The following is an 11717-nucleotide window of genomic DNA, read 5'->3' on the forward strand; positions in this document are numbered from 1 at the left end:
GGGCCTCGGTGGCTGAGTGACTTCACGGAGTCCCTGCCCCAGAGTCTCTGCCCTTCGGTCCCCAGTTTACCTTGCTGAGAATTGCCAGGTGAGGCCAGAAGGCTTTGAAGGATGCTTGGGCGCCTACAGACAGGAGAAAGAGAGAAGCTGGCCCAGCCCCTCTGACCTCCCTCTTGGTACCCACCTGACCCAGCTCTCAGCCCAGGTGGGTCGCCTTCTGGGTAGGCTCAGAGCCAAGGCTCTGAGAAACCGTCACCCCACGAAGCCAGGCCAAGCTTGTGGGGAGGAAGCTGGGGGCCACGGACAGCCCTTGACCTGTATCTGATGAGAAGGGGTCAGCCGGAGGGGAGGCCCTGGGTGGGCAGGAGTACAAAGGCGGGGGCTTCCAAGGTGCAGGGTGCGGGTGGGGAACTGCCAGCTAGGAGAAGGGCACTTACCGGGATGCCCGTCAGTCCCTCGCCAGGGCTTTGAATGAGGCGGGCAGATGTGAGCTGGGGTGGGGCAGTGCCTGCTCTCTCGGCCAGGACCCCGGAGTGCCCAGGTGGGGTGGGGCGGTCAGAGAACCACCCTGGGGGCCATGAGACTGGCCTGTCCCTTTTAGCAAGTCTGGTTCTGCATGAACTTGGCTGGGAATCCTTGCAGGTCGGCCAGGGTGTCCGAAGCCTGGTGGACCCAACTGCGCTCAGGGACTCTGCAGCCTGAAACCCTAGGCGGCCCAGGGTGGCTGGAATCGGGTCTTACGTAAGAAGTTAGGGTTGGCGGGCTGGGAAGGGGAGGGCCACGGCACGTGCGGTAGAGACAGAGCAAAGCCATTCCTCTCCCGCCACGAGCGGAGCCAACGTGCGTGAGGTGAGGTTGGCCCGCAGTGATGGCGCCGGAGCCTGGAGCCAGGCTCATCCCCAGCCTGGTCCCGCGCGCCCTCTAGGGCTGCGTGTTCCCTACCGCGCTTCTCTCTGGTTTGTGCTGCCCCTGGTGCGACACTCCGGACGCTGGGTAATCATGGGGTAAAGCCAGCTTCCCTGAGCCCCTGCCCTAATCCAGGTTTGGATCCACTTTCTGTATTTCAGTGTTAGGCTTCTAGCTCCCGACCCTTCCTGCGTAGGGGAACAGCCTCTCCTTCCTCCTCCTGGCACCTTCCTCCCCACCCGGCGGATCTCGGAGGAGCCTGCGGCAAGGAAGCCGCTCTCCAGCCCATCTTTTCACTGCTTCATCGAAAGACGCAGCCCTTCACCCCGAATCCGCCCCGCGTTTGCAGTCCGTAGACCCTTCCTCCCTCTGACTCCAGTGGCAGGCCGTCGGGTTCGCTGCTCCCCGGCGGGCGGGTCCGAGGGTACGGCGCCCACGGCTCCTCCCCTTCGCGCGCCTGTGGCCCCGGCGCTAGGTGGCTCCCGGGCGGACGCGGAGCTCTGGTTGGCGCAGACCGACCCGCCGCTGTGGGCGAGCCGCCTGGGGACCTCGGCACCACACAGCGCTTCGCTGCGTCCTGCGGTCTGGTCGCCATCACCTCGAGACCGCACCCGCACAGGTCACAAACAGTCGAATAAAACGGTTGCCTCGTGGTGATAACCCCTTTAACCTGGGTTGTAAGGATCCCAGTCGTGGTCCGAGAGCTCGGGCCGTTGCCGAATCCCATCGCCGCGGTGCAACGCCGCGCGGGCGCGGCGCGGAGCACAGAGCGCCGGCACCGCCTGACGCGGCCCGCCTGGTGCGTGGAGGGAAAGCGGCAGAGAGCAGGTGGCCGCGGCCGGCGGGGGGACCTGCGCTGGCCCGGAGGCCTCCGCGGTGCGGCCAGCTCTGCCCAGGCCTTCTGGACGCGTCCTTCTGAGGACTGGCAAAGATTCGTCTGCTGACAGCATGAGGTCACCACCAAAGCGAGGGAGGGTCAGGGTCCCAGGGGAGGCAAAGCCAAGGGTGCCAATGCCCAGAGAGGGCACAGTGGGGAAGAGAGCGGGAGGAGGGAGACATGGGTCTGTGCTGCCCCTTGAGTGGCCTTCTTGGCACGTCACTTCCCCCCGTGGCCGCTGGTCAGGAGCGAAGGCCTTTGGAAATAGCTAGAGCAAGCTCGCTGTAGAGAAGCAGATCGTAAGTCCCTGCTAGCAAAGTCGAGTGAAAGCTACAGGAGAAGCAGTAGCATGGGGCAGGTGCCCCCTCCCTCAGGGAGAGGACAGCCAACCCTCAAAGGGAAGCAAATGCGGCAACAGGACAGGGGCTGGGTGGGAGGAGGTGCCCCATGCGTCTCTCAGGTTGCCCACCCGTGTTATGCCCTGGGCACTGGGAGTCTGAAGGTGGGGACCTTAGAGCCCAGAGGAAGGACCACCTAGGCCACGGACTGCTGCCCCCTTCCCCAGGAGGGCTGCTGGGGCTTTCCGGGGCCTGGCCTCAGGGCACTGGGAACTGACTGGAGGGGCTGGGGCAGGGGATGATTCCGGGTCAGGGAGCCGGACCTCCTGCCTGGGGGTGACCCCCGTGGCGCCTTCTCCTGGGCTGTCTGGCGCCACCTCTGAGAACTCCAAGGACACCGGAGGGTGGCCCTGTTGCTGTGCAGCTCAACCTGGGAGCGTCCGTTCCACCCAAAGCCCCAAAGCCAGGGGGCAGAGACAGGTTTCCGAGGGGGCTCAGTTTTCTTACAGAAGTGACCGTTTCAAACACCGAATGACCTCTCTCTCTGGGCTCGAGAAGCACACCCAGTAAAGTGTCCTCCCCCCATGCAGGAGGGCCCTGTCTTCACCCTGCAACAGGCCGGCTATAGAGATCCAGCCATTGGAAGAAGCTTTCAATAAGCTTTCCTCAAGAGCCCATAAACTCGGGCCCTGACCCGGGACTTTGCCCACGGGTCCGAGTCCCCCAGCTCAAGAGAGACTGCGGATGGTCCAGGGGATGAGGCCCAGGCCAGAGAGCCCTGTTCCCCACCTGACCTTGCTGGGCTGTCTGGCGCCGGTGTTTTGTTTTGGCCAAAAGAAAAAAACCCTTATGTTAGAGATGGCTCTCAACTCCAGTGCGGGACGGGGCAGTGGATGCAGGGGGCCACACAGCTGGCAGCCCCTCGTGCCGGGTGAGTGGCCAGCGGGCTCTGCCTTCGCCTGACTACTGGCTTTCGGTTGTCGCTAAGGCCCCGGAACTGAGCGACAGAGGATGCAGAATCCCCTCTTCCACCCTAGGCCCCTCCCCTCCCCGACCCCGACTTCCCCTAAGGTCTCGCTGGGTCTCCCTGTCTGGAGAACGTGGGGGCTTGAGAGTGCAGCTCGCAGACCCCAGCTCCTGCCTGCCCTGCCCACCTGCCCCCGGCCAGCATTGGAGGGTGCTCCAGGAGCGGGGAGACGGTGCCCACCATAGCCCATTACCAGAGGAGAGGCTCGGCCCCAGTGATCACAGAGCAGCGGCAAGTGTCCAGAAAACGTCCCTTTTTATTCCATACGCAAATAAGTAGATTCATTTAAAAAAAAAAAATGTCTTCGCCAGGATAACCAGGGGCTGCAGCCTGGGAGAGAAGCCCCAGTCTGGCCCCATCTCCAGAACGGACAATCTGAGAGCAGCGCCACCTGGAAGGATCTTCACCCCTTCCGCTCCACAGGGGCTCTCTTCCTGGGATTCTCTCTCTGCCAGCCCGGAGGCCTGCTGCCCTGCCCGTGCATAGTCCCAGGCAGGGCTGTTCGGGTTGGAGAGTGGTCACCTCCATGAAGCACCTGGGACAGCCTGGATTTGCCGTGGACTGCGCCCAGCCGCTGGCTCCGGCAGGGCGGGGGCTGGATCTGCTCCGAGGTTGAGGCCTGTCCCCGGGGGTGGGGGGCTGGGGGAGGCTCTGGGCTGCGTGGCCGACTGTCTCTGTGATGCTCTCTTCCCAGCGGGGATCCAGCCTTGCGACTGTCTGGGGAGCCACAGTCACCTGCGTCTCTGTTACATTCTGGACGATCTTCCGATCTTCGGACAGGGGTTCGGCTCGCCCGGGCGGCAGCCTGCGCTCCCCGAGGCGCGGGAGGGCCAGGGGAGCGTCCCTGCCCTCCCTGACGGACGGCCCCCTGGCGCCACCGCTGCCGCCTCGGCCCGTGTGCGCGTCCGCAGAAGTCCCCACTGGCCACGGGGAGTGGGCCTGGCCGGCCGGGGGCTCACACCAGGCCGGGCATCTGCGCCCGCAGGAAGGGCACGGAGGCGGCGGCTGGGAAGGCGGCCAGCGGGTAGGCGAGGGCCCCGGAGAAGCCGAGCAGCGGCGGGGGCGGGGCGGGCGCGGCGGGCGCCAGCGGGAAGGGCAGCGCGGCGGGAGCTCCGGCGGCGGCGGCCGGGGGGCTTTCGTGGTAGAGCACCGGCACGCGGACCAGGCGCTGCGCGCCCGGCGGGGACAGGCTGGCGGCCTCCAGCTCGGCCGCCAGCTGCCGCTTCCACTTGTTGCGGCGGTTCTGGAACCAGATCTTGACCTGCGTCTCGGTGAGCTGCAGGGAGGCGGCCAGGCCGGCGCGCTCGGCGCTGCTCAGGTAGCGCTTCAGGTCGAAGGTGGACTCGAGCTGGAAGACCTGGCTGCGCGAGAAGACCGTGCGCGTCTTCTTCTTGCGGCCGCCGCCCCCGCCACCGCCGCGCGCCTCCCCCGCCGCCGCCGCCGCCGCCCGGGCCTCGGCCAGCTCCGCCGCCTCCTCCGCGCCGGCTGCCGGGCCCCTCGCCGCCAGCTCCGCCGCCTCCCGCTGCACCGCTCCCGGCCCGGGGTCCCGCGGCCAGGCGCCTTCTGCGCGGCCCATCTCCTCGCCTGTCTCCGGTGAGTCCCGGTCGCTGGCTGCAGAGGGGAGAGGAGGAACACGGGTTGGTTCCGGAGGCTGATCCCCCGGCCCTGTCGCTGAGGTCAGCTGCTTCCCCCGCGAGGTCACCCACAGCCACAGGCAGGGAAATTGTCCCCACGCAGCCCCACCTACGGCAGATCTCACCCTGGGACCGGAGAAAGGCAGAGCATCTGGAGGTGAACTTGAAGACCTGAGCGATGCTGCAAACCAACACGCTGGCCACACACTCACGCCCAGAACCGTGCAACCACACGGAGGGCCACAGAGGGAAGACGGAAGAAAAGGAACACAAAAACACAAACAGAAACACAAAAAGAAGACTGACTCCCTCAAACAGTGACTTCGAATCAACACACACAAAAGCCCCGGAGGTACACCTCACGGAGGAAAGGATGGTCCTTCTGAGAAACGTACACACCAGAAACCAGCACAGAGAGGGCCTCATCCCTCGCACTCAGCCCTAGGCCAAGTCCCCCAGACACAGAAATAAAGACTTGCCATCACCTCTCCCCACTCAAGCCCAGGAGCAGATGCAGAACGCCCGCGTGCACAGAAATATTCCCATTGATGGAGGATAAGCAAACGCAAGCAATTCCCCAAACCAAACTCCAACCAGGTGACACTGGGAACCTATTCTCCCCCGATTCCTGTGCCCCTAGTTCAAATGTCCATGGAGATGTGCCCTCTCTACCCAAAATCACACTCAGAGAGTGCAGACGAGGGCACCTCTGGCTCCGTAGAAACACGCGGCAGCCGCATCTCACCCCAGACACACCGGGCCCATGGTTGAGCCTGTGGGTTTGGGCCTACAAAAGCCCACAGAGGGTCCCCGAGCTCATGTTCCAAGTACCAAGCCGCACACAGTCTCCCAGAGGAGACGCCTCCCCTCCCCAGGGCTGGCAAGGGGTGATGCCTCCAGGTGAAAGAGTGCCCGGGGCCCAGGTGCCGGTCCAGATTCCAGGCCCAGCTTGAAAAGGGCAGCCGCCTGACTTCCGGGCTCAAGAGGCCAGCTCAGGCCAGCTTCCCCTGTGCCTCAGGCCGAGGCTCCTGGACACAGGCCGCAGGTCAGCATTGCGGCCGTCGAGTAGAGCTTGGCCCGGCCAGCCCTCAGAAGGCAGCGGTGAGCCCACAGCGTGAGGAGCCCGCAAGGTGTGCAGACGCCGGCAGGCTTGTGTCTGTAGCTTGGTCCCTGCGCTCCGCGGCTCCCCCGGAGGTGTGCCGATTTGCGTGTGTCCCTGCCCAACCCTGGTGGCGTGAGCCCTCATGGTGTCCAAAGAGGGGTCAGGTTCCAGGCTGGCATGTGTGCGACCAGATATGGGGGGGGCAGACTCACAGAGGCCCACGTGCTGCCACGCGAAGACAAGACAGGCCTGCCAGCTCTGGTACAAAACAGGGACCCCTGACCCGCATTACACGAAAGAAGAACCGGCTCTTTGGTGGCCGCCTGTGGGGCTGCAGCTGTAGAAGAACCCCAGGGACAAGCGGGGAATGCATTCCCCCGCCCGGGGAGACCCTTTTCACAAACACCCCCAGAAGGGCACTACGTCTGATCACTCAATTTCGGGGCCAACACTGAGGCCTGCTCGAGCTTCCCGGAAGGAAAGGGGGTAGGGGCCCGGGACCTTCTGGGTGTAGGCTCTGAGATGCGGGTCCCTTTGCGAGGGGCTCAATCCCACACCAGAGAAGGGGTTATCCAAGAGGTGAGAGGGGCCTGGCCCACCTACTACCCCCTTCCTCACCCGCCCCCCCAGCACTCGCTAACTTTCGCTCGGAGCTGAAAGTATTTCAGGGCCTGGAAGAGTCTTCAGTTGGCCTCACAGTGTGCGTTTGTGGGGGGGCTGGCAAAGCCTGGGGGCTGAGGTTAGAATAGCTTCCTACTCCTCTTGCCCGGGGCGGGGGGCTTCCTCCAAACGGCAGGTCCCCAAGGGAGGCAGCGACCCCGGGGAGGGGAGTAGAACTCAGGGGCTGGGACGCCCAGTCAAGAGGGGCGATCGATCGGGTTCCAGGGCTGAAAAACCCCCCACCCCCAGACTCAGAGCCCTCAGCAGGGAACAAAGGCGGGGGAGGGGGAGGGGCAGAAAAGGGAGAGAGAGGGGTGGGACTGGGGGCGTCTGGCCTTGCACAGCCACAGCCCAGGGGCTTGGGAGGCCCAAGAGGGAGAGCCAGGCCCCTGCCCCAGGCCCTGGCTGCAGCTTGTAGAGGAGATGGGACTTTGGGGACACGGCTGCTGGGGAAGAGCGCTGTCCCCCGTCCAGCCTCCACAGCAGCGGTTCCCTCTGCTCAACGCCCCCTTTATTTTGCTGAGTCTGACTCTGTCTCCTGACCCTCTCTCTTTCCTTCCTTTATCTTTTCTCTGTTCTCTCCATCACTTATGGGTTTCTTTTTGCTTTTTGTTTTTCATCTTCTCTTCCCCCCTCGCTCCTTTCTCCGCCCCCAACATCCCTCTCTTTCTTCTCTGTCCTTTTCTCTTCTTTTCTGCCCCTCCCCCCCGTGCCCCCTCCCATGGCCTGCCTTCCCCTGTTGTATTCCCCACCCCCCTTCCTTTTCTCTTCTTAGCTGTCTGTTGTCCCCTGTCCCCAGGTTCCCCTCCAAGGGCACTCCAGAGCCTGGTGATGGGTGAAGCCCAGAGCCTGCGAAACCTTCTCCCTGCATGGGGACCCTGTCCTGGAGAGTGGGCCTCCAGACCTGCTCAACCAGGGGCTCTGCTGGGGCCCGACACGACCCAGAGCCTCCTACAGACGAGGAGGATGGCCCAGAAAGGGCGCCAACGAGCCCAAAGTCCCCGAGCAAACGCTCGGGGAAGAAGCCGGCCCCCCCCCCCCGCGGCCCCCCCTTCCCCGCGCCCTCACTCACTGTCAGGGCTGAGGCCGCCTCCGTAGCCTCCGTGCGACCGCGAGTACCAGCGCGTGGCGCCTCCGCAGCCCAGAGCGTAGGGCGGCCCGGGACCCGGGGGCGGCCGGGGACCGAGGCCCAGCGCGCCCGGCCCAAGCAGCGCCCGGGCCCGCGCGTCCCCGCTCGGCCCGGAGCCCGCGTGCAGCTGTCTCCGCCGCTGCAGCCGCCGCCGCCGCCGCGCCTGCTCCGCGTCCTCGTCCTCAGGGTCGTCGTCGTCGTCCTCCTCGTCCTCGCGGCCGCCGCCGCCCTGGGCCGCGCGCCCAGCGCCCTTGGCCTCGGCTGCCAGCAGGTTCTCTATGAGGAAGGAGGAGGCGCGGGCCGGCGTGGCGCGCCCGGGCTCCGTCAGCTCGTCCGGCATCGCGGCCGCCGGTCCGTCGGGCTCTGCCGGGCTCCTCGGGGTTCCGGGAGCCCGGGGTGCGGCCGGTCCCGGTCCCCGCTGGGGACGCTGGCGCGCGGCTCCCTGGCGCACGCGCGGGCCGGCCCTGGAGCCGCTGCCCGCAGCGCTGGCGTCGGGCCCCGCGGGGCAGGCAGCGGCCTCCGCGCCGGACTGGGCTGGGCCGGGAGCGGGTGCGCGCCGACAGCCGGCCGGGCAGCAGCCTCGCTCGCCTTTCACGTCGCCGCTCTGGTCGCCGCCCGGGCCGGCCCCGCTGGGGGCGGGGAGGGCAGGGGAGGGGCCAGCAGGGGCGGGGCGGCGCGGGCCGGGCGGGCAGCCAGCTCAGCCCGAGGATGCCGCGCCGGCCCCGAGTGCGGCCACTGCTCGGAGACGCCGCCCGGATCCGGGCGCGCAGGCGTTCGCGCGTCCGAGGGCGGGCGGCCGGCGGCCCAGGCGGGGGGTCGCGGCCAGTTCGGCCCCGCGTGATTCATTCCCCCGGCCCGAGCCACCCGAGCCGGGGGTTGGAGAGGTGGGGCCTCGGTCGCGGGGCCGCCTATTGGCTGCGGGGCTCCGATGAGAAGCAGACTGGCCAATCAGTGTCCGGCAAGGGCAGTAATTACCTCGCTGAGGGGAGAGTGTTGGACCGAGAGTGAGGAACTGCGTGTGTGCGCGCGCACGAGTGTGGGGGGTGTGTGTGTGTGTGTGTGTGTGTGTGTGTGTGTGTGTGTGTGTGTGTGTGTGTGTGTGTGTGTGTGTGTGTGTGTGTGCGCGCGCGCACGTGTGTGTGTGCTTGTATGTATTTGTGTGCATGTGTATACCGTGGCAGGAAGACCCCGGGGCTTCCAAGAAACAGCAAGAGAATGGGTTAGTCATTTTTTTAGACTCCGGATGTCAAGGCTGCAAAATTGTGGCATATTTTTAATATATACACTTAATGAAATATGGATTTAATGCCAAAGGTAGTGCGATAGAACTCTCTAGGTCTCAGATTCAGACTCAAAATGTAAGAAAATGCTAGCCCCCACCCCTATCCCCGTGGCCCTGCCGGCAGAACGCCCGATGTCACACCCGCTGAGCGAGAGGAGGTCTCCACCGTCCAGCTCCCTAAGAGGCTCGGGCCTTAGTGGCGGGCGGGAGCCATTGCCCCGGCCGGCCGCGTAGGTCTTAGGGGCAGGCCCCGACTGTAAAGCGATGGGGAGTGCCCTCCCACTTCTGCAGCAGGGAGTGCAGTGACCAAAGTGCATCCCGGCCCACGCCGTCGCCCTCGGAGCTGTGGCCACTCAAGAGTAACCTTCTGACCGGCTTCCTCTGGGAGCGGGTGACGGCCGAGTCACCGGACGGCAACGCGGATGCGCGGGCGCAGCAGGCTTCACCGGACGCGGGTTATCGCGGAGAGGTACACCCAGCCTCCCAGTGCCAGCCGGGGGCCGCGACCAACCGAGTGCCGCCCGCCGCCTCACTTTAATTTTCAGAACAACCACGGTGGAGGGAGCATCAACCCCATTTTCCAGAGGGAAAAACAGAGCCGAGGAGAGACCATTCCAGATGGTAAGTGGCTCTGGCAGGGCTGGAATTCCGACAGTCAGGGCCTGGGGCCCTTCTGGCACCGGCAGCCCCAGAGTCGGATGGGGATGGGAGCGAGAAGCAGCTGAGCAGCGGGTCTAGGAGGCCGGGAGGCCGGGTGGGGCTGAGGCCTAGTGGAGGGACCTTGCTGGCCCACCTGTGGCCGCGGAGACAAAACGGTGAGCACTTCGGGTGCGTCTTCTGGCTGCAGAGGGAGCCGGTCACCGCCACCCCCGCCCCGCGCCACCCCCTTACCAGCTTACCACCCTGAGCGTACCTACCCGCGGCTGCCGGGAGGGACCTCTGGTGCCCAGTGGCCTGGAGACCTTGGGTGGGAGGCCGGCTTTTCTGCAGACTCGAGGACAAGATGCTCGACCCATCTCCTCGCCCTCGCATCCCGCCCCAGGAGCGACAAAGATGATCAACGACAGGGACTCACCGGGTTGTTTAACTCCAGCCTGGAGGCAGACAGAGTTGGGGCTTTTCCCCCATTGCATGGGTGAGGACACTGGGCCAAAGTGGGCGAGCCGGGGTCTTCGGGAAGAGCTGTGGTCTCCCAAGTACTGCTCCCTGGGGGTGCCTACGGTCAGAGAGACTCCAAGGCAGAGGTACCCCAGCCAGAGGAGGGCGGGTCAAGGGAAGAAATGACTGCCCCAGTCGGTGTGGGGGAGAAGCAACAGCCTCTGTGGCTAATCACAGCATCTAAGTCGAGGGTGCTTCTAAGAGATGGAGAAACCGAGACCAGAGAAGGACCCGGATGAAAAGCCAAGTGGCGGAGAGGGTGCCGTCCAGCTGACCACCTACTACATGCAGGTTTCCTGGGGCCTGCCTGTGCGTGGCCCCTGGGCATGTTTCTGGAACCACAAGCCTGGCGTCACTCCCGTGCTTTCTGAGCACTTTGAGTGGGGGCTTCCTCAGAGTCTGGGTTCTAATGCCTTCTACTCTGGGCTGTGTGGCCCTGGGCAGGGGGCCTCGCCTCTCTGATCCTCCGTTCCCTCTCCTGCGAACCGCGGGTGGTAAGCACCCCTGCCTGAGCCAGGCTGTTGGGAGTGGAGGCCGGCTGGGCATCGGGCACTGCTGGAACGTCTCCCACTGCCTATGGGGAACATGGAGGGACGGGAGGGGAGGGCACAGGCCGGACCGGGCCGAAGGAGAGTAGACCTTCCTCCCAAGCACCGGTCTTTGGGGGCTTGGAGGGCGTGTCTCCTCCCAGGGGCTCCAGGGCTGGGTCCTGGCACTGCTGTCCCCAGGAGGCTCCCGGCACCTGCGGCAGCAGAACTCCAGCGCGTGGCGCGGGGCCCAGGCGGGCAGACAGAGGGTTGCTGCGGAGAAGCAAGACCAGGTGGGGAGGCGTGCAGTAGCCGCCCTGGTGCTCGCCCAGGCGGCCACCTCTGTGCTCCGTGCGGAGCCGCATCGCCACTCTGCTTGGAGGTGACAGGAGGCCGAGTTCGGAGGGGGGATTGTGGGCGGAGGCTTGTCATGTTCAGACCCGGAAGCAACTCCAGGATAGCATCGGGCAGTCAGGATGCTCTCTGGAGACCGACTGTGGAGCCTCAGGGCCCTGAGAGGGCTTCTGGTGCTCCCAGGGCCAGAGCCCAAGTTCCTGGTCACCTTCGGGCAGAAGGACTCCCCAGGCAGAAAAGTGGGGCCATGACGTCAGCCGCCCTTCCTTACGTCTGCCCACATGTTTCGTCCACCGCCACCTCTTCCCTCTGCCGCCCTTCCTCACTGCCCGTCCACTCTTGTCTGTCCACATGTTTCGTCCACCGCCACCTCTCCCCTCTGCCGCCCTTCCTCACCGCCCGTCCACTCTTGTCTGCCCACATGTTTCGTCCACCGCCACCTCTCCCCTCTGCCGCCCTTCCTCACCGCCCGTCCACTCTTGTCTGTCCACATGTTTCGTCCACCGCCACCTCTCCCCTCTGCGGCGGGACCACCAGAGAATCCCCAGCGAACGGGCTGTTCACAACCGGAGGGTGGGAACCTTGTCACCTCCTAGCTCAGTGCTGGTGTCCAAAGATGCCGCATGAGCCGGGGGGAGCGAGTTAGTGGGGATAATCCCAAGAGCATAGATCAGGAGTCAGCAAACTGCAGTAGCCACTGCCTGTTGTGTTTTGTTTTAATCA

General features: G+C 65.3%; 1 protein-coding gene across 1 annotated transcript; it reads right to left on the bottom strand.

Moving 5' to 3' along the window:
• Positions 1 to 3407: 3407 nt before the first annotated feature.
• HMX1 (H6 family homeobox 1) lies at positions 3408 to 8081 on the bottom strand. The gene is made up of 2 exons (XM_060011885.1): positions 7617 to 8081; positions 3408 to 4759 (listed from the first exon to the last, which is right to left on the bottom strand). Exons 1-2 carry the CDS (start codon positions 8011 to 8013, stop codon positions 4104 to 4106), a joined length of 1053 nt encoding a protein of 350 aa, XP_059867868.1. The 5' UTR covers positions 8014 to 8081; the 3' UTR covers positions 3408 to 4103.
• Positions 8082 to 11717: the final 3636 nt, after the last annotated feature.

Source organism: Delphinus delphis, chromosome 5 (assembly GCF_949987515.2).
Source record: "Delphinus delphis chromosome 5, mDelDel1.2, whole genome shotgun sequence".
In the NCBI taxonomy this organism is placed as follows: domain Eukaryota; kingdom Metazoa; phylum Chordata; class Mammalia; order Artiodactyla; family Delphinidae; genus Delphinus; species Delphinus delphis.

Coding starts and splice junctions, on each gene's coding strand:
- HMX1 (XM_060011885.1), bottom strand. CDS start 8,013: ATGCCGGACGAGCTGACGGAGCCCGGGCGCGCCACGCCGGCCCGCGCC. Junction 4,760..7,616: donor AGGCGGCCTCAGCCCTGACA/GTGAGTGAGGGC, acceptor TCCCCTCTGCAG/CCAGCGACCGGGACTCACCG.